At 44.1% G+C, this 25,032-nt stretch overlaps 1 protein-coding gene across 2 annotated transcripts in view; it reads left to right on the top strand.

Annotated features, from left to right (window-relative positions):
- Positions 1 to 25,032, top strand: part of CPM (carboxypeptidase M) — a 69,991-nt gene that overhangs the window by 39,425 nt on the left and 5,534 nt on the right. For both annotated transcript variants that reach the window (XM_081822043.1, XM_081822044.1), the window contains exons 3-7: positions 2,044 to 2,141; positions 12,006 to 12,178; positions 13,735 to 13,919; positions 14,620 to 14,790; positions 17,414 to 17,566. In XM_081822043.1, coding sequence (XP_081678169.1) covers positions 2,044 to 2,141; positions 12,006 to 12,178; positions 13,735 to 13,919; positions 14,620 to 14,790; positions 17,414 to 17,566 — 780 coding nt within the window. The remainder of the gene's footprint in view (positions 1 to 2,043; positions 2,142 to 12,005; positions 12,179 to 13,734; positions 13,920 to 14,619; positions 14,791 to 17,413; positions 17,567 to 25,032) is intronic.

The following is a 25,032-nucleotide window of genomic DNA, read 5'->3' as shown; positions in this document are numbered from 1 at the left end:
TAGAATTGAAGTTCCAGATGACCTGAGAAATCATACAGGGGAATAGAAGGTTCTGGTTAATGAAATGGTTCTGATGGGAAATCACTGGATGGATTATACTTGTCCACATGGCAAACTTAGAATCATTCTTCAAAACCCTGTTCAGAATTCATCTATAAACCCCTAGATCGTAAAGCTTTTCGTGATCCCCCTTCTTGGAAAGAAGTAACCATTTCTTTTATTCTACAAGCACAACAGGACCTTATATACACTTCTATGGCCGTATATGTCACTGTCTAGTGTAATTATGTTTGCACATTGCTATTCTCCACTAGATCAGAAACTCACTGGGTGGGGCGCCTGGGTGGCTCAGTTGTGTTAAGCGTCTGCCTTCGGCTCAGGTCATAGCCCCAGGGTCCTGGGATCAAGCCCCACATCGGGCTCCCTGCTCGGTGGGAAGCCTGCTTCTCCCTCACCCGCTGCCCCCTGCTTGTGTTTCCTCTCGCTACGTCTCTCACTGTCAAATAAATAAAATCTTTACACCCAGTGAGTTGTGTTTTTTTTTTTAAGAGAGTGTAACTTACCTGTGCAGTCTGATCACATGTCTAAATGGCTGGATATAGTCGTACTAATTGAATGAATATATGAATGAGTGAGGATTCTGTTCTAGTCGGTGGCATCAGTCAGATAAACGGCATTTTGTGGGTATTTTCTGAGACATCCTGCAGTTAACAAAATTTAAAGCATCACCCTGTCATGAAAAATGTACCTAAAATATTGTTACAATAAATTAAGAATGAATGGTGAAAAAGACAGGCTGAGTATCTGTTTCTTCCAGGATTCCTCATACCAACTGAGTGCTCAGCCTGTGGGACCCCTGATGTAAGGGACTGGATCTGAAATTCCACAGAAACCTGTTCCACATTAGCCCATCAGCTGCTGTTAAATTCCTTCCCTGGGCTCTTGAATTCCACAGAAGGCTCAGATATCACAGATATTTGAGCATTATACGTATGTGATAGATTGTGAACATATTCTTCAATTTCTAATTTTAAAGTCTTTGTATTAAGAGAGGCTGATGACTGAAAGAGATGATTTTAGAACTGAAAGCGACCTCTTCATTTTACTGATTAGGAAACCAAGCCTCCTGAGAGATGGGCAGTTTGCTTTAGTGGAAGGAGCCCTAGAATCGAAGTCAAATAGATCACGTCTTGGCTCTGGGGCTCAAATCACAGCCTCTTACTGGCTGTGTGATCATAAGCAACTTACTTAAGTGTTTGGAAGATCAGTTTTCTCATTTGTAAAGTTTTGTTAAAAATCCATCTCGGTGGGTCATGACAAGGGATTACCGAGATAAGCTGTACCGGAGTACCAACCGTAATGTCTACACAGAGCAAATCCTCAGCGATCTTTAGTCTCTGCCCTTCCTCGCCTGAATCATGCTCCTCACGGCAGGAGTAGGACTTAGAAGTACTCCTTGAGGTGTCGTTAGGATGGGTTGCGGTTGCCGGTTTACTTGAGAGGACTCGCGCACATCAAGGACACTCACTGCAAAGGAGCCGTTTCGTGGGTGTTTGATACAAGAGTCAGGATTTGGTACTTGAAAAACAATCTCCCTTCTGTGTTCCATGTTTTATTCCTTGTTGCTTTTTTCCCTTTCTTTGAACTGAGAATTACGGCACCCTCCCAGTCAACCATCAACTATAATTTAAGTTTGTATAATTGTGTGAATTAGCAAGGTCATTTCTATAAAGCCTTAGGAACTCAGAGTAAAGTATATAAACGTTTTGGGAAAATCAGACCCATGTAGCCTAATCAGCCTTCAATTTTTAAAAATCACATTCTGAAATAATAAGTGAAATACCTGTGCTAAATTGAAGGGGTTGGGGCTGGAAGTGAACTAAGCATTTTGAGCATGAGGTGTTAGTCTTACTTATGCGCTTCGGTCGTCCTGCGACGCGAGTCAGGTGGGAGAAGCAGCAGTTTGCTTTCTCTGCTCATTCCCTGGAGTTCATCTGTCATTTGCAAACGCAACTTATTTTTCTCTCTCTCTTCCCTGTAAAGGCAGAAACCTATGGGTTCTTGTCGTGGGGCGCTTCCCAAAGGAGCACAGAATTGGGATTCCAGAGTTCAAATACGTGGCCAACATGCACGGAGACGAGGTATGTATGCGGCTTGAGTATCGGAAAGGTCACCAGACACGCTTCCCCTCGGGTCTCTCGAGCTCCGTGTAAATGCTAAGGAAGCAGCATAAATCGTACCAAAAAATCTGGAAAGGTCTTGCAGCGAGGCCTTCTGGGAGAATTGAAGGAACCAGGGTCCAACAACCACCAGAGCCAGTGCCCCGGGAGGCTCCCTGGAGCTCGTTTTGTGCCGGGACTGGAAGAACAGCAGCGCCCAAGCCCTCACGGCCGGCCGAGGCCCTGAAGCCCGCCCTGGGCTGGTGTTTCCCACCTCCTGGGGGACATCCAGGTGGCCCAGCTACGGAGCTGTAGTATATTTGAATTCAAACAATCAGAAGATCCCGGAGAGCTATCCAAACTCCTGATATCTGACTTTTTGAAAGCTTTTGTCACCTTGTCTTAATCTTCTACTCAGCGTTTTCAATATTGAAGTTGATGGGCAATCAAGCTTACAGTTCTCTCACTCAACAAATGCTCTTAAGTTTTGTACTGTCTTACCTCTTTTCCAACGCATCAGAGATAAACTCTCCTTTTGTTTTGTTTGATGTCATGATATTTATTTTGTTTTGTCCGTTACCCTCTTACCCCCCTCCCCCACTTGGCAGTCATTCCCCTCAGGCCTTTGAGGGCACGCCTGTCCATCTCTTACCGCACTTCCTCAGAGGATTTGGGGAATGTGACAGTTGCGGTATTTTCTGTTCGCAGGACCCCATACGCCTGGGCAGTGAAGTGGAAGGGAAAGACCATTCCCAGTCGTCACAGTCAGGAAAATTTACATAGCAATGTGTGTAGCGCCCTCTAAAACATGCTTACCTTTAAGGAGCGTCGAAGTAAAGGCATAGTCCAGTGGGGTGCAACCCACTGCCTCGTGAAGGCACATGGAGTTGGCAGCAGTGTGGGTGGCGGGCTCTCTTCCGACGCTGGGCTTCCTGTCCTGGCTTAGCCCTCCCCAAGCCCAGGCTCCGTAGGAGCAGGGTCCACCTCTCAGGACGCGCGCAGCCCGACCTGTCCTGCTGGGAGGACAGGACTTCTTGCAGTGGGAGCAAGGTGCAGACCCTGGCCTCTAAGAAAGGCGTAGGCCTTTGGACCTGATTTGTGAGCGGATGGAAGGTCAGTCCCCCCGTGACTTTGCTGAGTGTGATCGCGCTGTACCTGTCAGATTTGATGTCGCTGGGAGTCTGGCCAGCGTTGGTGTGATAACCACACAACTGTTCCCCGCAGATGGCAGCCCAGACCTCCCCGTTGCTGTGTCGTCTATGGATCCAGGTCCATGGAGTCCATCTTTAGTAGGAGACATACAGCGCTCGTTAACTACAGTAGTTTACTTACTGAATTCCTGGCACTTCGGGGGTTCCAGCATGGTGCTCAGAAATAACCCTCCGAACTGAAACTTTGAAAGAGAAGCCAGAGTCCTTTCCCTCCCTCACCTCTGAGTTGGCTTCTTTCTAAGATGCGCTTTCCCAAACTTCTGGCCTTTTGCTGTCCGGGTAGGTAATGTATCCCATCAAATCGGGGCTCTCTAGTTCACGCTGATTCTTTGAGGAATGCTAAGGACTGAGATCAAGAAAGGGTGAAGTCCCAGTGCACCTTGGGGCGGGGACCTGAGGCCCTGTGATCCCCCGTGTGTCCCCCATGTGTCCCCACCGGTGGTAGTGTCCGGGCTCTGTGGGCCACTGAGGAACTTATCCTGAAAGTGAGATCTTGTGCCTTCTGCCCTCCTGGTGCTGCGAGGAGCTGGGGACAGTGATGGCTTCACTCAGGAGCAGAGGAGTGTGTTTGAGTAGAGGGTCCAACCACCTGACCCAGCCTTCTTCCTCTCTCAGATCTTTTGGAATTGAAAGAGCATTTTCGAGAACCCACTATAAAATGCTACATAGCTAACATTTTAGGGCACTGGTTCTCACCTTCTTTAGGTAGATGCCTTGCTATTCCGCCACAGATTCTGGGTGCTGACCTCAGGATGTATGAATCTTCTAGGAGTCTGTGGGCCTCGCGTGGAGAACCCCACAGGGGACATCTATGCACGGAGTGGCCTGCTGGACAGAAGTGATCACACTGGGTTTTTTTTTGTTGTTTTTTTTTTTTTAAAGATTTTATTTATTTATTTGACAGAGAGAGACACAGCGAGAGAGGGAACACAAGCAGGGGGAGTGGGAGAAGGAGAAGCAGGCTTCCCGCCGAGCAGGGAGCCCGATGCGGGGCTCGATGCGGGGCTCGATCCCAGGACTCTGGGATCATGACCTGAGCCGAAGGCAGACGCTTAACCGACTGAGCCACCCAGGCGCCCCGATCACACTGTTTTTAAAATGTTTCCTCTCTTACCTGGACCCCACCCCACAGAGGTGTGTGTGTTTCCCACACTGAATACATGGCTAGATGGCAGTGAGCATCCCCAGCATTAGGAAGACCCAGTTCTGCTGATCATACCTGCTATTTTCCCCCATGAATTTTTACCTTACGTCCTTGTACCTTGTTTTAGAATCAGGTCTTTTTTAAATTAAAGATAATCTGTTGTTGTTACTATAAAATCAGTCATGTACATCTCAGAAAAAAACATAAACCAACAACAACAACATTGTATATTGACCTTCCAAAAATTAGTAGTTAATTCCTTACTATTTATCCACCTAGGTGTTTGTGTGTGCATGTGTGCACTTCTATTAAATGAGCTATGCTGATTTACTATTTGTAACATGTAAGTTAATACTAGCCACCCTTTCATGTCAATACGAGTTTATCCTGTCTTTATCTTCTACCCCACTTTCTGGTTTCTCAAACGTCCCCCAGATTATCTACATCAGGATCCAGTCCAGGACCATGCATCACATGTGGTCCATTCCCTTGAATCTTTTGTTCTAGCATTTAAAGGATCTTTTCATGACTCTAGACTTAATAAAGAGACCTGATCAATTAGTTATCTGTCCTGCAGAATGTCCTACATTCTGGATTTTTTGCTTCCTTGTGCCTCTAGTCCCTCTGGTTCCTTCCAACCGGAAGCTAAATGTAAAGGTTTGCTGTATTTAGGTGAAACATTTTTTGGCTAATAGACCCTTAGGAATCATGAAGATGGATTAATTTGGTCGATGCTGGAGGGTTTGCAAAAACTTTGGGTAGCAAAATCAACTTAAAATGGCCCCTTTGCAGGCAGGTATTTTATAAAAGAAGTGATATTAAACCTCCTCTTGTATAATATTTTTCTTGTCTCCCTTCACCCTGCTGTTGGCTCATGTCCTTCCAATGACACTGGCTCATGGTGTCTTGTTGATCAGACTGGCAAGTTACTTTCTCCACGGTGCTTTACAAGCACGTAATAACACGAGCCAACATTAATGAGCATGGGCTACACTAAGTGCTTGGTGGGGGTGTGTGCTTGGTTGTAGGCTGTCTGAATCCCAGCCCAAGCGCCGGGCCTTACCCAGCTATGGGTCTGCCTCCTTGACTCTCTCTGCTGCCCGCTAAGTGTTCTGTTTGTACTCTTTTCATTTTGACGTAGAGATCTATGATCTGTTTGGATGGATACCTAACGGTGCTCATCGATGAGAAGATTTGGTCTTATTCATCATGTAAAAAAGTGGCAAGCTCTTAGAGTAACGCTGGATATAAATCCAAGTCCGTTTTTTCTACTGCCTGCCTCCCCCTCCGTGATTGCTGTGCAGTCACGCGGGGTAGCTAACAGCACCCTTTGAGAAGACTTTGCCACCTGGTGTTCGTGCCCTTTCCAGAACGACGTGAGAGGAGTGTTTCTGAGCTTCTGCCTTTCTCATTTTCGTAAGACTAGCAGGTGCTTTCCTAGTTCATCTGGGCCCTCCGTGTGCACACCCACTGACATGTCGCCTTGTAGAAGCCTCGATCCTAGTTTTAACGTATGCAGGTGCCTAGTCGGTGGTACAGACATAGCTGAAGTCTGGTGATTGTTTCTCCTTGGAAGGGGTGATGCCGGCACACGCTGAGTGGGGGGCTCCCTACCGTTCCCTTCCTCCACCAGTACTGACAGTGTTTGAGAATAGGGTCTTTGTCCCCTGTGCCCTCCTTCTGCTCATGGCTGGCTTTGAGGTAAGCTATAACCAATAATCTACCAGGCCCCAAAACTGGGAACATCTTAATGCTTTCCGCCTCAATGTGGACAGGAGAGAAGCCTGGGAAGATCACTCCTTGTTCCTTCCTCAAGGCCTCCTCGCACTGTTTTGTGCCTGTCTCCTATCCCATGGTTTTTAAACTTTGTAGAAAAAGAAAATCTTCGCTAATCTCTAGATTGTTAGGACATCTCTAATTCCTCTCTAATGGAAATACTGAAGTGAGGCATGACTATGTGCTGAGAAAGTTGAGTGCCAGTAGTTTTAAGCTAATCCAGTAATAGGCAAAGGAGAGGTTACAGGCTGGGTTCCCAAGGTTCCCTTGACCTCAGGGCCATGGTCTTAAGTAGTATGGGGGTAGGTATTCAATATGTGCTTGTTATGCTTAACTGAATTGCCAATTTGGATTCTTTTTTTCCCCCCTAAGCTCCTATTACTTAAACATCAATAGGGCACCTGGGTAGCTCAGTCGTTAAGCGTCTGCCTTCGGCTCAGGTCATGATCCCAGGGTCCTGGGATCGAGTCCCACATCGGGCTCCCTGCTCGGCGGGAGGCCTGCTTCTCCCTCTCCCACTCCCCCTGCTTGTGTTCCTGCTCTCGCTGTCTCTCTCTCTGTCAAATAAATAAAATCTCTAAAAAAAAAAAAAATCAATAAATTACTTTTACTGTGATGGGTTAATCAGGTAGACTTTTTTTTTTTTAAGATTTTATTTATTTGACAGAGAGCACAAGCAGGGGGAGTGGCAGACAGAGGGAGAGGGAGAAGCAGACTCCCCGCTGAGCAGGGAGCCCCATGCGGGACTTGATCCCAGGACCCCGAGATCATGAGCTGAGCTGAAGGCAAATGCTTAACCAACTGAGCCACACAGGTGCCCCTCAGTAGACTTTTGAAATATCCACATCACACTTAGAATTTCACATTTGGGTGGCATTGATTTATAGTTTATTGTGTTCTAGATATATAAGTTGAAAGCAGAAACATTCCCTGGATAACAGTGGCCATATTTTTCAACCTAAAAATAAAGGATAATGGATAAATGATTTTCACACCCCTTCTAGACATATAAGAGACAACTTATGAGATGTAGTTTATATGCTGTTTGTATTTAAAGGGCATTTTAATGGTTTATATGAACACTAAGACATAATATCTGAATTTTGCCCATGCTGGAAAATCTGGGATATGTAGTCAACATGCAGTACAAGTTCCAAATGTACTAAAAAACAAATTAAAGCTTGTCCTTCCAGATGCCATTTGCCAAGTTCTGTTTTCCACCATTATCACAGATGATAGCAGAATGTCCTCAGTTATGCAGTGTGGCTTTAGATCATTAATTTTCTCCTTTTGGAGCTAGAATTAATCTTTATTCCAAGTGAAGTGTTGGATTCTTTTAAGCATGTATTAAATTTCTCCTGTAATTGTGCTTTTTCTCTTCATCTCCCCTTTTGGTAAGGCTGGGCTAGGGCGACCAGATATCCTGAGTCCTTGGCAGGATCAGAATTGTTAGCCCCCACCCCTGGAAAAGTGGTTCAATGTTGAAAATGGTTCAAAGGAAATAACTTGATCTTTTTTTTTTTTTTTAAGATTTTATTTATTTGACGGAGAGACAGCGAGAGCAGGAACACAAGCAGGGGGAGTGGGAGAGGGAGAAACAGGCTTCCCGCCAAGCAGGGAGTCTGATGTGGGGCTCCATCCCAGGACCCTGGGATCATGACCTGAGCCGAAGGCAGACACTTAATGACTGAGCCACCCAGGCGCCTCTAATTTGATCATTTGTACATCTGCCCTCATTAAGCAGCTTAAGTCCTCATGTTTTCAGAAATTTCCTCCTTAGAATAATAGTCTTGACCTTGTAATGGATTTGTCAACAGTAATCAGCAATCATTTATTGAGTATATGATATCCCCAGAGCTGGGCAAGATACCAGCGCTGCAGAGGAAGCCAGTTAGGATCTCTGCCCTCAAGGCTTAGAGGATGGAGGGGGGGGGCGGGGTGGTCAGTCAAGGTCAGTCAAGGTCAGCCGGGCCATTGTGAATGTATGTGGGCGGTATTAGGAGAAACACGAGCGTGCAGAGTTCTGGGACCACATGCGTAGGTCATGGCACCCAGACTTTGGGAGCCCAGGGAAAAGTCTGCTAGATAACGTAATATTTAGGCTTATATTTGAAGAAGGACTTAAGGAGGCAATCAGACAAATGAATTAAATCGGTAATACACCATTTCGGGAGCCCCAGAGGTCACAGGCTTTTCTTCCACCGAGCAGCTGCATTACAGTGTAGCATTTTAAAACAGATTCCGTCATTGGGATAGCTGGGTTTTGTTGTCTTTCTCTCTCTCTCACTCTCACTCTCACAGATTACCTAGTAATTGTAGACTCTTTAAAAATTTTTTTCCACTGTTACAAAAACATTCTTTGAAGAGGTAGAACACTCATTTTTATCTCTCTAGCAAATTCCACCTTGATTGTAAACTAAAACTGATGGAGAATTTATTTTCTGCTTTCTGGGTTATTGCCATTTTAACTGGCAGATGAATGATCAGTGAAAGGCTCCCGAAACTGGTGTGTTCATCCAGCCTTTCAGTCTCTTCATGAGGGATTCTCATATTAAGTCTACACCCTCCCAGAGAGGAAGTGAGCGTGCTAAATGGAAAGCTGATTAAGCTATTGGGATTGCTTTGACCGTGTTCTTTTTTAAAATTTGGACTCTCTGGGGTTTCATATTCAAAGACTTAGTTTTAAAGAAGGGAGGTTTATGCATAAAACATGAATGAGTGCTTGAAACATTTATATTAAGGTTGGGAAGAATTAATTTGAATAATATTTGGCATAAATCTGCTGTTAGGAAGACAGCAAAATATAGCCCAACAAAAAGAGAGGATTTTAACTCCCTGAAATTTTAGCTGTTTAACCTCAGCAGTTTTTAAATTATCTGACTCTTAATTCGTTCTTTACCATATTTCCAAGATTTTTTACTTATCCTCTGCAGTTAAGGACATGTGATTTGTTTTGGAATATGGAGACAAACAGAAAATACCTTCGTTCTACATTTGTTGACTTGAAAGAGTCATGATTTTTATTGGTTTCGTAAAAATAATAAAGGTTTTCTTTAAAAAGTGACACCGGAAAAATGAATAAAAATCATTCAGAATACTATCACTCAGAAATAACCATCATTAATATTTGCCACACATCATTCTAGACATCTATGGGTTTCTGTAGTAAGAGAATGAGAAGGATTAAAAGGATACAAAATAAAATGGGTGCCATATTCTGTTACCCTTTAAATAAGTACGAGATTTCATTTTACTTGGACAGGATAAACCGAAGTGAAACTAAAATAATCGGTGAACTTGATAAATATTTTCTCAAAATAAGAAATTACCAGATGATTCTTCCAAAGTCAAGAAAAAAATGAGGGAAAACTTGGAAATTGTAATCATTGAAAATATATAGTTTTCAGCTGTTGATAGAATCTTCTAACCCCTTGCTATGAACACTTGTCTCCCCCAGCCCCCACCCTCTGTTAATGATAAACATTAACTTTTCCATTCTGTTCTGTACCTGTTCTCCCACAGTTCCTCAGTCTCATTCTACAGCCTAATCACAGCTTCTTGACTCCTCTTTGTTTTCATTTGCTTTGAGTTGGTTGAATGTCTTTGCCAACTCACGTCTTGAGTTGTGGCGTGCTTGAGATTGTTTAGTTGAGATAGTTGAGGGAAAGGCACATCTTGAGCCCCATAGGGATTCTGGTGCGGCTCCTCTGTCCTTGGCTGGGGACTCACATGGGCCTCGGGTTCTTCCTGATTCGTCCCTCTAACTGAACCAACTGCCCGACAGTCCCAACTAACATTTAGAAATTTTAGGAGCTGCAGGTGACTCTTGGTCACTGCCTCCTCCCCAACCCCTTGGCACAACGCTCCTTAAATCACTGCACTTTCCACGTGTAAATTAGCTTTTCACAAATGCGAGTCACTGCAGCTCCTCCACTGGCCAGCAAGTAGCTCATGAGGCTGCTTCCAGAGTGCTTGAGCTCCCAAAACAGACGCTTGGAAACCTTGTGTGTGGCTTACTTGCCTTTTTTGGTTATCTGTAAAGACTTGTTCAAGCTGACAATTTTTTTTTTTTTAAGATTTTATTTGAGATAGAGAGCATGAGCAGGGGGCAAAGGCAGAGGGAGAAGCAAACTCCCTGCTGAGCAGGGAGCCTGATGTGAGGCTCCATCACAGGATCGTGACCTGAGCTGAAGGCAGACACACTTAACCCACTGAGCCACCCAGTCGCCCCACAAGCTGACAATTTTGACTGTAAAAACAAAAATCAAGGTAGTAGAAGATAGAAATAAGTAGGAAAAAAAATTGAAGTCAGAATTGAATATATTTCCACTCTGAAATTTACGGCTACCTGTGAATACGTAATTGACATATTCCAAGTTTTCTTAGTCCCCATTTCAATTATTCCATGTTCATTAGGATAACAAATTCATCAAATGTGGTTTCTTTCCTTGCCAGTGGGGCATAAAGTGAGAAATTACCATTCTAGGATTGCTCACCCGTCGTCACAGCAGTGAATTCATACAGTGGAGCTGTAACTGGAAACTCCTGCCCTGCTCACTGCCTACCATAGTGGTACCTCTGCAGGGCAGCCCTTAAGCAGCCGCTGCCCTAGATTTCCCGGGGACTGACCCTCAGCAGCATCTGACCGTCCATGAGAGGCCAGCATTCCTTACTCAGAAGCAGATTCCCTGAACCCAGGATTATAGAGACAAGCTGAGATAGCCTAGTCAGATCTTTCTATAATAAGGTTGAGGTGTGAATTACTTTTTTTAAATAATAATAAAAAAAAATAGTCCTTACCATTGAGGATTATAAAACGAGATCTCTCATAGGTCTCCAGTTTCCCAGTCACTGGTGATACATAAGATAATTGTGGGTGGAGATGACCATTTTTATTTTCATAGTCCTGCTTTTTAAACAGTGTACATTAGAAACCTGTCTAGCAAAATGGTAATGACACAAAGGTTTTCATTTCTCCTGTAAGTAAAAAGTGAGCCAATTTAAAGAAAATATAAATGAGCAGTCGTATAGATAATATGCAGATATAACAAAAAAAAATTATGAGAATGATGTGCAAATCACTCAAGTTTCGGCAACACGAGAATGTGGCAATCGGAAATACGCAGATAGGGCAAACATTGCACAAGGGTGCAAGAGGGAAATTTGGAAATAGGGATATTAAAGTCTGAAACCTATTTAAGTTGTGCTTGTTACAAGCCTGAATTTTCCCCTATCAAAATCGACACCTGTCTCCTGTGTCTGATGCAGTGGGTGTCCCCCTGCCGTCCCCCGAGACCCACACGACGGCGTCCTGCCGCACCGCGCATGCTCGCGGAGCCGCGCTCCCGTGCCCTCCCAAGCGCCGCCCCTGACCTTCCAGTCTGGGAAGTGTTTTGGAAGGGAAACAAATTGGAAACATAATCCCACCTAATTTATTTATCCCACCTAATTCATTTTTTTTTATTGAAAAGTAAATTCTTCACATATGGGTACTTAAAAAAAAAATTAACTTTGTAAGTAATTTTCGCTGAGAGTTTTCAGCGCGCTGGTGACTGATTGCCACTTGCCAGAGCCCCCATGTGTTTGAGAAATCGTGGTCTCACATTTTGGTTTCAAATACCAAACTGTAGCAGAACCCCTCGTGGGGCGATTTGTGCTTTAGGGACTATTTTCCTCTGACCTAATAATATCCCATTTTGTCTTTAACACACACAGACTGTCGGGCGGGAGCTTCTTCTCCACTTAATTGAACATCTCGTAACCAATGATGGAAAAGACTTTGAAATCACAAATTTAATCCACAGCACCCGGATACACTTCCTGCCTTCAATGAACCCAGATGGATTTGAAGCGGTCATGAAGCCTGACTGTTTTTACAGTAATGGAAGGTGAGGATGGGCTCCTCTCTTGAGAACAACAACAAGGCCCCCATCAGACAGTACCCCGGGGGCCTTATTAGTGAACCAGCTCAGCCTGGGTCATGTCACTGCCATGCTGAAAACTCTTCAGGCTGCCACTGCTTTGAGGACGAAAAGTAAAATCCCAAAGAAGGCTGCTTTACTCCCGTGCCCGCCCTACTGCTCGCGCTCGCTCACCCTGCCCCAGCCCCTCGGAGTCTCCTCCATCTCCTGAACCGACCTGGTTCTCTCTCGCCTCAGGCACTGGACAACATCTCTCTTCCCACTCCTCGCCCCTCTCGCTGCCAAACAGTGTTTCCTCAGAGACTCCCTCCATGACCTGTCCTCTATTAGGCCCCTGGTTCATACCACCTGCCACTTTACCTTCATGGCACAAATTTTAAGGTCTGATTTTTTGTTCAGTGTCTCTCTCCACACAGATCTGTAAGCTACCCTGGGGGCAGGAATCCTGTCACCCATGTTGCTCACTGTTAAATCTCCAGGGCCTAGCTGGGCTGTCAGTAATTACCAGTTAGTTTATTAAGCCAGTGCAAGAACTAACCACAAAAGAAGAGGGAGTCGGCGCTCGGGTGGCTCAGTCGGTTAAGTGTCTGACTCTTGATTTCGGCTCAGGTCATGATCTCGGGGTCGTGAGATTGAGCTCTGGGTCGGGCTCTGTGCTCAGCGGGGAGTCTGCTTCTCTCTCTCTGTCCCTCCCCCCATTTGTGCGCTCGCTCTCTAAAAAAGCTGTTAAAAAAGAAGAGGGAGTCTTGTATTTCTGATTTAAACAGTTTATTTTGTTGCAATGTGCCTCAGGAAGTTTAGAATTTCTCAAATGTCTAACATACATTTATATTTGGGCAAACATTTGTTTGTTTTTACCAAAAATAAATAAAATCTCACCATTGATTCAACTTTAGGTTTTTCTAGTGTATTTAAACATGGCCAGTCTACTTTCCAGAAGTACATTTGTATAAATAGTGTGTTCCTGTTGTTTGTTATCAGTTGCTATGTAACAAACCATCCCCAAATTTAGGGATTCATTCCCTTTTTATTTACTCTCAATTCTGTAAGTCAGGAATTTGGACAAGCCAGAGCAAGGCCGGCCAATCTCTGTACCATCCTGTCTGGAGCCTCAGCTCGGGCTGGCTGAGACCACCAGCCTGGGACATTTCTGGGGTCTCAATTCTGGCTGTCACCTGGGTTCCTCATTTCTCCGGGCGGACTCTCCACGGGGTTAGCACCGGAGTCTCAGGTTTCCCAGAGGAAGTGTTCCAAGAGCAAAAGCCCTGAAATGCAAACACTCATCAAACCCCTGCTTACAGCACAACAGCTACGATCCCCCTGGTAAGAGCCAGTCACACGGGAGGGGCTGCGGAGTGCGTGAATGCCAGGGGTGGCCCTCCGAGGCTACCCAGGTGACCATCCACCTTCCCTGTGCTCACATTTGGAAGAACACCTGAAGCCCAAACCAAAGGGATACACACTGCACGAGTCCACTTCCTCACATACCATCAGTAAACCCAAAAATATTCTTTCTTTTAAAGGGAAAATAATAACTACTATGACCTGAATAGAAATTTCCCCGATGCTTTTGAATTTAATAACGTGTCAAGGCAGCCTGAGACTGTGGCTGTCATGGAGTGGCTGAAAACAGAGACGTTTGTCCTCTCTGCAAACCTCCACGGCGGCGCCCTGGTGGCCAGTTACCCATTTGACAACAGTGTTCCAGGTGAGCAAACAGCGGCCTGGCCTGGCTTCCTGAGCCCGGAGCGGGACTGCAGAGTCGGCCTCCGGAGGGGAACAAGTCTGCCCTCTGCCCTTTGCGGCCAGGGGTGGAAGAGCCTCGTTTTCTCACCTCTGAGCCACTCTTCCTACAATTTATAGACCGCAGATGGGCACGGTGGCTGACCTGGCGACCCCCAGGATTATCTGAGATTTATCGGGAAAATAGTAGAATCGGGTTAGAATACCCCACAAGAGGCAACATGCCTGAAAGTAAATAAAACCGGAATAACTTACCTTTCTTTGCTAATCATAGGAGCAATCATTTGACTCCTCTTAAAACTCCGTGGGATGAGGACTTAAAACGAGCGCAGTGCCTTTATTTAACCCCTTCAGTATGTAAGGAAAGCTTACCCCCCTCCAGAAATGAGTGAGAGTGACTAAGAGGCTATTCACCTTGTAAGCCGATACAGGAGGAGTTGGAATATGCATCTAGTTTGTTTCGTGTGCTATCACCCTCTGTCTGCTCATTAGAAACGAGGAGAAAGGGTAGGGGGAGCCCTCGTGGAAGTGGACACGTGTCCCTCTGGGAAAGCAGGGTCTTTGCCTGTGATGCGGTGGCGTGTTTTCTAATACGGCGCCACGTGTTTCCGAGTACTTGTACTCCGACACCAACAGAAAGGTCTTGGTTTGTTTTTCACACACAGCGACGGGGATGTTACATTCCCATAGCTTAACCCCTGACGACGATGTTTTTCAACACCTTGCACATACCTACGCTTCAAGAAATCCCACCATGAAGAAAGGAGACCAGTGTAAAAACAAAATGAACTTTCCTAACGGAATCACAAATGGCTACTCCTGGTATCCACTCAAAGGTCAGTTTCTCTTCCCTTCTGGCATTCTCCTATTGCCTTCATCCAGAGGTGCCACTGTCTTTTGTTGACCCCAGCAGGTGTCCAGATTTGTTTGGCATGGTGCCATCCTTTAGTCGTGTCTGTCAGCTCATGGCCCAGAAGCACTGGGGGGTGACGGCCCGAGAGCTGCTCAGATGCTCGCTCAGCGTTTGCCCACGATGAGCCGGGAACTTTGCCAAGAAGGCTGAACAGGACACAGCCCCTACCCTCGGGCTTTATAATAGGGAAGAGCAGCATGCAAGTAAATAACTGTGGTGGCAGTGTAATTAGAATAAAAACGGGAGGTTTGGAAAAGGTAGTGTGCCCGAGAGGTAGAAAGCCAGAGTACAACAAGGAGTGGAGAAGCCCCTGGAGAAATGTAATGTTTATGTCACATCGACCAGGGACCCCTGCTAATCCAGCTACTTAGGGCCACGCGCCAGGGGGATCCAAATATCGCCAGATCGCCCAGTTTGTAAAACAGGCTGAACTTGTACGTGAGGTATCATGATTTTTAAAGCCACTTTGCAAGCTGAACAAGAACGCTTTTCCAGTTAGATACCTGGTTGGGGTGGGGGAGGGAGGGTCCGGTTTTCTGCCCTTGGACCAGGACGGCCGGGTGAGGGAACGGGTAAGGAGACTGCCACGTAGGGGTCACGGGATGGGGGGGAGGGGGCTGTTCTTGTAAAAGGAATCACGTAAGCAAGCCCAGGGGCGTAGGAGAACTCAGGCTTGTCGGGGGCCTGAGCGAGCGGGAGGGCCCTAGGGCAGAAGAGCGGCGGGGACTGGGCCTCGGTGGTGGAAGGTGCCCCCTGTGAGACTGGTTCGCCCGACCCCGCCCGCAGCGAGCTGGAGGTTGCGTTGCGGCACGCGGGCCCCTTTCCAAGTACCAGCACAAGCTGGTACTTTCCGGTCTCTGCCAGCTTCCCAGGTGCTGTAAGCAGCAGGGCCAGCTAGACACCGCAGCATCCCACACTCCTGTTGTCCCCGATACAGTTCCCGCCCCAGGCCCATGCCCGCTCTTCACTCTTCGCAGGCAGCCGAGGGCTCCCTCCTGCTCCAGGGCAGAGATGTCCCTCATGGCCATCTGTAACCTTCAAGGCAGATCCAGATGTGTGGGGAATGAGCCAGGAAGCTAATGTGGCTGTCGGGAAGCGGCGTACCCCGAGAAGAAAGGCAGGCAGAGCCCGCTACTTTGAGGAGCTTAGAGCATTCCGGCTCGGTCTGGAGGTTTTGTCCACCAGGCCCGAGTTGCATTAGCCAGAGCTGCACACCCCACGCTTAGCAGTCCCACTCCTGCGCGCTTTGTACGCCTGTTCTGCCATTTCGGTTCTTTCTGCCTGGCAGCCATCCAACCCAGGACTTCGGTTTTGTTTCTTTCTTCCTTTTCTTTCATTTCTTGGTGAAAACAAGGTCAGAGAGAAATACAAAACTTAGAAGGCAAATAAATACAAAGGACAGAGGAATTCTTCCTGCTAGAATCTAGACCTACATAGATATTACTTAATAAAATTTTTTGATATATTTTGACTACTTTCTTAGCATGAGGTTTTTTTCTAATTCAGTACTTCCCAAATACCCCGAGAGAATTGAGAATACATATTTTATTAGGCAGATATCAAGTATAACAAATTAAAATCTGGCAGAAAGTACTTCCTTCAAAGTTACCATATTTCATCAAATCCAAGATGCCACTGATTATAAAATACACTGTACCACTAAGGAAGAAACAAAAATGTTCCTGGCCAATCTAATGACAATGGTGTTTTTCAGCCATCAAGTTTAAGACCCCTCCCAATTCAGAGATTTTAAAATATGAAAAGTTTTGCATTTGAGAAAATACAAAATGGGACTATAGTCCTTTGAAAATAGGGTCTCTGGAGGTGAGAACTGGGAGGTGAGCATGGGCACTGGCGGCCTCAGAAGGGGGCGTGGGTCCCTTCTGTCCCGAGAGCCGGCCCCACCCCCACCTCTTTCATCCCCGAAGCAGCTCCGTGTCACGGGCAGGAGCACAGGGCCTTGAGCAGGACAGTCTGCGCTGGGCTCTGCACCCACGTGCATGTTACTTACCCTCTGGGATTGTCTCCTTGTCTCTTGAGACGGCGGGGGGTGGTGGGTCACTGCCGTTACAGGCTCTTCAAATGGTTCCCCAGTCATAGCAAACGCTTGCTGAACGTTAGCCATTATTCTCCCAGTGAGTGTACTTAGCTTTACATTATTTATGAATGGTTTGTAAACAATTTTTTATAAGTATCGTTCCATATCTGTTTAGAATATAATTTACAGAAGAAATGTACACTGATGAATCCTTTTTGTAATGTATGATTGACAAAAAAGGACTGACCCTTCCCCTCCCCCTCGGCTGCACAGTTGAACTTGGGCCTGCTCTGATCCAGTTACCCATATGGGAGTATTTAGGACTGCCTGTTCATGCCTGGGTGATAAAACGTCAAGCCCTGAGTTTATATGCTAATATGTCAAATTCATCTTTTCCTGTTTACATGTACTTTCCTTGCAGCTGTCTGATTCACTTGTCCCCAAGGTACAGGATACTTGACTCCATTCCAATTTTAGACCTTAAAAAATTAAATATGTTTGTGTTTAGGTGGAATGCAAGATTACAACTACATCTGGGCCCAGTGTTTTGAAATTACGTTGGAGCTGTCATGCTGTAAATATCCTCATGAGGAGAAGCTTCCATTCTTCTGGAATAAAAACAAGGCCTCATTGATTGAGTATATAAAACAGGTTCACCTAGGTTTGTAAGATTTTTTTTTATTAATTCCTATTAACACAAAACATAGCATGTAACAAAACCTTTGGGTTTTCCTGGTACAGCCTCATTTTGAGTACCAGAACTAATGATTAAGAATTTTCTCTGCATGAATATCTGCAGCACGTGAGAAATGCAGTGCCCATCAGTTCATAGAAGAGAAAGCATGATGTATGTTACTTTAATATGGGGGTGGAAAATCCAGAGTACTTCGAATTTTTCATGTGGAAATCTCGTAAAAGATCCAGGAAAACAAGTTATTACTCTGTTAAATCATTCCCCATCTAGGAAATGCCCAGTTTGCTGATCACTTGTCACACAATATCACAGATCCAGAGAACACCGGACATGCCATTTTGCCTTTTTCTTAGTACTGGGATGCTGACCTAGCACCATTAGCTTCAAACCCCTCACATCCTGCAACTCTGCCAAATGACCTACCTGGTCCTGGCCGTCTTCCCAGGCTGGTCTTCTGACAGCTGTCTAGCCTTTATCTCAGGTGGACAGACTAACCGGGCAAGAGTGATAGTTCTCAAACCTGGACAGCAGACTCTCTCAGCAGACTCAGATTGCCAGGCCCCAGCCCCGAAGTTTGATTTAGTGCATCTTGAATGGTGCATCTTCCCCAACGAGATGCTGGTGCTGCTGGTCCAGGGACCACGCTCCGAAAACCACTGTAGCAGAGAAACTCGGTGCTTGTGATGGTGACAATGGAGTCATGCGGTTTCAGCTTCTTTAGCCGGGCTGTGTCTCTGTGGGCGGGGGGTGGAAGGCTCTCTGCATTGCCAGGGTTTCAGTTCTTTCTCTCCCTTCAGAGGGCTTCAGAAGGGCTTCAGAAATTGGCACAGTAGTTAGACTGCTACGTCACGCTGAAGTAGGTGTGGGTTTGTGTCGATGAGGGTTGCATCATAGGCCTGCTGCACAACTGCACAATTCCTGCAATTACCCCAAAGCTTTCCACCTGCTAGAGCAACGCAGGGAAGAGTCCGACGCACAGGGGGTCCAGGGCTGAGTGCAAGGATAACTAAGAGCTTCCCTTGGCCCCATATATGCCCCGCCCCCCACCCCCCTCCCTGCCAACCTCCAGCACCACTCCCCAAAGCACAGGTGCACAGATTATTGGTGAATTCACAGGGCTGAGACATGTATGAAGTAGGGATGTTAAAGGAGTCTTTTTTCATCAGCATCCTAGCAGTTACTAAGATTACTGGGTCCTCTCCTAATATTCTGGTATTTTGCTACTAGATTTTCCTCATGAGGCACATAGTAATTTAGCCTTTCTATTGTATTTCCTTATTTAGTATTACTCTGCCTATTGTAAAATTTCTCCATCAGCATCAACATGGGAGTGCAGCTGAATAAGAAATATGCTCCACATAACTGCACTACTCTTTCTGGAATTTCAATCTAGCTGTAAAGGTTATTTTCCAAGCACTGAATTAAGGTGGGCTCTGAAGTGTCATGCTGGCCTAATAATGCCCGTGAAGGAGCTTTGTAAACTGTTAAGTAACATGCACATTGTAGCATGACTATTACTAATTTGGAGGGCTTACAAGTCCACAGGTTTTATAAAGAATATTCATCTGCCTATCCCTATAATCAGGGATGCACAACCTACTTAAAAATATAAATGTATAAGCACATCAACCCTGCCCCCTTGTGGTTTAAGACAGAGGCTTTTTTTTTTTTTTTCCTAATTTAATGAAACCCAATTTCAAAACACTGATAGTGTGGTCATTGTCACTTGATAGGTTCTCTCCATTTCAGTGTGTAGGAGGAAGCCAAAAACTGTCTTTGCTTGGGGATGATGGGAGCAAACCTTCTTACTGGTTTTGCTGTGGTTTAAGGAAAGTACTGATATTTATCAAGCAGTGTTGCGTTCAGTGGCTTAGCTTCACCACTTGCTAAGATGTGTCTGAGACTTGGACCCATCTGGAAGTCTCTGGCTTACCTTCTCTGGGAAGGAAAGGCCTGGAAGGTGGTACATATCACTTCCATTTTACAGGTGATGAAACAGTCTGGGAATGTTTAGTGACCTGGGATTTACACTGAGCCTGGATGGTATCTATCTGTACTTACCTAATGTGTCAGAAGACCTCCTAAGAAGGGCATGATGGGAATATCTCTTCAAAGAATAATGCCACCGATACCCAATGAATGAATGCATAATTGGGTTATTAAGTCATGACTGATGTTTATAAAAGTTGGGTCCTACCTAAAGATCAAAAGGATACATACCAAGTAGTAGGAATAAATATAAATGAAACTTTTAGAAGAGGCAGAAGGACAAATTACCTGAAACTAGAGGTTCACAGCTGCTATCTGTTGAATATGTGAGAAGGAAATACGGCATTTAGTAATTTCTTCTCTGGGGGGGAAAATGAAGAGTCAAGAATTAGGAAAGTGAAAGGCAACTTGGGTCAAGCAGAGGTTTGCTTAATGTTCGAGACAAAGATTTTGTTGCTAAGTGTCAAAATTTTATATTTCATTTTAAACTTTTCTGAAGGAACTATAATTATGCCGCGTTATCTTTCTGCTCCAGTAAATAATTACTAAGTAAAATGTTCTAGGAATAGTTCAGGGTCATTTTTTCCTTGTGGCTTCTTCTCATGTCATTAAGATGATATGTCACTGAGTGAACACACTGGAAGGTGAAGTGTAACATTTAAAATGACCTTTTCTTAACTGTACTCCTGAAATTTTGAGGTGAGGGGTATGGTGTCAGGTTCAGTGTGGGCCCTGGAGACTAGTGTGGATTTACAGCCAGGCTCTAGGAGCTTAAGGTTATTTAATAACCCAGAGCCTTAGTTTCCTCATCTGTAAAAGTGTGACAGTATTGCCTACGTGATAGAGTTGATGTGAGGATTCAGTGAGAACATGCACGTTAAGCATTTGCCATAGAGCCTGAAATATACTAACAATAAATGTTCACTCCTGTTATTAGTAATAAGACACCATTAACCAATCCCATGATTCCAAGCAATCTTGTGATTATAATTGTTTCCCATCTAGTTTGACCATGAGACAAAACTATTGAGGCCCTTCCACAGGTAAGTATCTTATTGTAAATTAATACACTGGCTTTTTTTTTTTTTTGAGTAATCTCTACACCCAACGTGGGGCTTGAACTCATGACCCCGAGATCAAGAGTCACATGCTCCCACTGCCTGGGCCAGCCAGGCGCCCCCACCTCCCCTGCTTTTTGTAAATACACTGGCATTTTTTAGTTTAGGATTTAGTGGAATCTACCGAGGACAATGTTGTAGTAGTTTGGTGACTGAGTAAGCAACTTGGAAAAGACAGGAATGGATTTAGGTTGTCATCTGTGTTCTCTCATTTTGATACTAGGTGCCATAAATGGAACATTTGACAATAAACAAATTTAGCCTATAAATCTGATTGTTAGCTTGACTGTATTTTAAGTTACATCAAAAATAAGTTTACCAAGTTCTCGTTCAAGATGGCAATGTAGGAGGATCCTGAATTCATCCCCTCCCCCAGACACACTGAATCTATAGCTACATATGGAAACCCAAAAACTACCTAAGCCGTTCTACATATTGGGCGAATGAGAATAAACCTATATTGCAACGAGTAGGAGAGGTTGAGACACGATCCTGCCATACACCCCATCCCTGTTGTAGCAACCCACACTGAAGGAACTTACAACTCCAAACTTCTCCCTGAGCAGCAAAAGGTTTGAACCCCACATCTGGCACCCCAACTTTTAAAAGCTACCCAAGAAACAATCCCTGAAAACACCTAGCTTTGAAAGCCATGGGGCTTGCATCCACAAGACCCTCAAACTGGGAGATAGTTCTTAAAGGGTCTGCACAGGTGCACCTGGCTGCCTGCCAGGGCCCAGTGCAGAGCCAGCCAACTGAAAGATGCCCAGTTTTTCTGTGAAAACGGCCTATTTGCTGGTCTTAAAGCTTTGACCTGAGGGGCAGGCATCTAATTTAATACTCTCCAAAGATGGAGGCTGGCAGACACCATGTTTGCACTCTCCCTCCCTCCCGGTCACCAGTCTCTCCCAAAAGGGAATCTATGCATGCATCCGGTGTCCCAGTTTTGGGGGCTATCATCCAAGGGATACCGCTTAGTAGCTCTGGTAGCCAGTGGCTCCAACAGGACACTAGCAAACAGTTCTTAACTGGCTCTCATCCCAGAGCTCAGTGTAAAGGGAACAGGGAGACCCATCCATCCCCCAGTCTGTCGTCCCCTGAAAGAGATTTATTTGCATCCTTTAAAAGCCTCTGCCTAAGGGTCTGGAATACAATCAGCCTGAATCTAGGTATTGATAGGTCTTGGCACAACCTCAACTACTGGGAACTACTAAGAATCAAGTAGGCTGCTTAGACAATCAGGTTTGAGAAACAACCAAGAGCTAGGGCAGAGTTGAATGATAAGGTTCCTCTACAAAAGACCACTCCTCCGGGACTGGAAGATGTGGGTGTTTTACCTAATGTATAGAAACCAACACAGAGTCAAAGAAAATGAAGAAATAGAGCAATATATTCCAAACAAAAAAATAAGGTAAAGCCTCAAAAAAGACCTTACTGAAACAGAGATAAGAGTTCAAATAATGACCATAAACATGCTCACTGAGCTCAGGAGAACAATGCATGAACAAAATGAGAATTTCAACAAAGAGGTATTACAAGACACCACCAAATAGAAGTCACACAGCTGAAGAATATAGTAATAGAACTGAAAAATACAACAGACTGAACATCAGACTAGATGAAGCAGAAAAATCCGTGAACTTGAAAACGGCATTGGAACTATTCCAATCAGAGCAACAAAAGGAAAAGAATGAAATAGAGTGGAGATAGCTCTAGGGATTTATGGGACAACATCGGGCATACCAACATTCTCATTATAGGGGTCCCAGAAGGAGAAGAGAGAAAGGGACAGAAAACTTAATGAATAATGGCTGAAGAGTTCCCTAACCTGGGGAAGGAAAGACCTCCAGATCCAGGAGGGCCGGAGAGTACCCAATAAGATGAACTCAGAGCCACACCAAGACACATTATATTATAATCAAAGTGTCAGACAGTTGAAGACAGGGAATCTGAAAAGTGGCAAGAGAAAAACAACTTGTTACATACAAGGGAATCCCCATAATATTATCAGCAGATTTTTCAGCAGAAACTTTGCAAGCCAGAACGGAGTGGCACAGTATATTCAAAGTGCTGAAAGAAAGAACCACCAACCGATAATATCTGGCAAAGCTGTCCTTCAGAATTGAAAGAGAGAGGATTTTCTAGACAAGCAAAAATTAAGGAGTTCATCGCCACGAGACCAGCCTTACAAGGAAGGTTAAGGGAACTTCTTTAGGCTGAAATGAAAGGGTACTAATTAGTAACACAAAAACTCACTAGTAAAGGTAAATCTTTAATAAAATTCAAAAGAGTCTAATGTAAAGATAGTGGTTAATCACTTACAAAACTATTATGAAGGTTAAAAGACAAAGTAGCAAAAATAACTATAACTACAATATTTGTTAATGGATACACAAGATAACAAGATGTAAAATATGGGCAGGAGGGAGTAAACATGCAAAGGTTTAGAATGCAATCATATTATAAACTTAAAACAGACTGTTACAGTTTTATGTAAGTGTCAAGGTAACCACAAAGCAAAAACCTATACATAAAACAAGATGAAGGAATCTAAGCATACCACTATAGAAAACCAACAGATCGCAAAGAGAACAACAAAGGAATTACAAACCAACCCAAAAGCAATTATCAAAATGGCAGTAAGTACATACCTATCAGTAATTACTTTAAATGTAAATGGACTAAACTCTCCAATAAAAAGACAAGAGTGGCTGGATCAATTAAAAAAAATAAAAATAAATAAACCATAAGACCCATCTATGTATGTTTCCTGCAGGAGACTCACTTCAGATACTAGGACACACACAGACTGAAAGTGAAGAGGTGGAAAAGATATTCCATGCAAATGGAAACCAAAAGAAGGCTGGGATAGCTATACTTATATCAGACAAAACAGACTTTAAGACAAAGACTAATAAGAAACAAGGTTATTATAGAATTATGAAGGAGTCAATCCAACAAAATGATCTAACATAGGAGTACTTAACTATATAAAGCAAATATTAACAGACCTAAAGGGGAAAATAGCAATATAATAACAGTAAGGGGCTTTAATATATCACTTTCACCAATGGATAGGTCATCCAGACAGAAAATGGTACTTAACATATACAGAGCATTCCATCCAACAGCAGCAGAATACACATTTTCTTCAAGTGCGCATGGAACAAATTTACAAAGCCTGGGGTGCCTGGGTGGCTCACTTGGTTAAGCGTCTGCCTTCAGCTCAGGTCATGATCCCAGGGTCCTGGGATTGAGCCCCACGTCAGACTCCCTGCTCAGCGGGAAGCCTCTTCTCCCTCTCCCTCTGCCTGCTGCTCTGCCTACTTGTGCTCATGATCTGTCAAATAAATAAATCTTATCAGCTATCTTTTCCAACCTCGGTGGAATAAAACTAGAAATCAATTACTAGAAGAAAATTGGAAAATTCACAAATATTCAGAGATGAAACAACATGCTACTGCACAACCAGTAGGTCAAAAGAGAAATCAAAATCTTGAAATGAATGAAATGAAAATACAACATACCAAAACTTATGGGATGCAACAAAAGCAGTTCTAAGAAATTCAGAGGGATAAATGCCTACAATTAAACAGAGATCTCATAGAATTGTTGAATCACTATATTGTACACCTGAATCTAATATAACGCTGTTAACTACACTGGAATTAAAATTAAAAAAAAAAAATCTCAACCTAACTTTACACCTCAATGAACTAAAAAAAGAACAAAATAAGCCCAAAGTTAGGAGAAGGAAAACAGTAATAAATGAAATAGAAACTAAAAAGACAATAGAAAAAAAAAAAAACTGAGCTGGTTATCTGAAAAGATAAACCTTTAGCTAGACTCACCAAGAAAAAAAGAGCAAGAACTCAAAATCAGAAATGAAAGAGATGTTGCAACTGATACCACAGAAATGCAAAGGATCATAAAAGACTAAACAATTATACACCAAAAAAGTGGACAACCTAGATGATAGTTAAATCCACAGAAGCATACACCTACCAAGACTGAATCATGAAAAAAAAATCTGAACAGACCTTTTACCAGTAAGGAGATTTTTGGATTGTTTTTGATTACTAATTCAAATAAAAGTCCAAGACTAGATGGCTTCACTGGTGAATTTTACCATTTAAAGAAGAATTAATACCAGTCCTCAAACTCTTCCAAAAAACAGAAAAGAACGCTCTCAAACTCACTTTACAAGGCCAGCATTACCCTGATAGCAAAACCATGACACTACAAGAAAATTACAAGCCAATATCCCTGATGAACATAGATGCAAAAATCCTCCAACAAAGTATTAGCAAATCAACTTCAACAATA

This window comes from Leptonychotes weddellii, chromosome 5 (assembly GCF_054177405.1).
Source record: "Leptonychotes weddellii isolate Sample4059 chromosome 5, ASM5417740v2, whole genome shotgun sequence".
Taxonomy (NCBI): Eukaryota; Metazoa; Chordata; class Mammalia; order Carnivora; family Phocidae; genus Leptonychotes; species Leptonychotes weddellii.
This window is presented reverse-complemented; position numbering and strand designations above follow the sequence as displayed.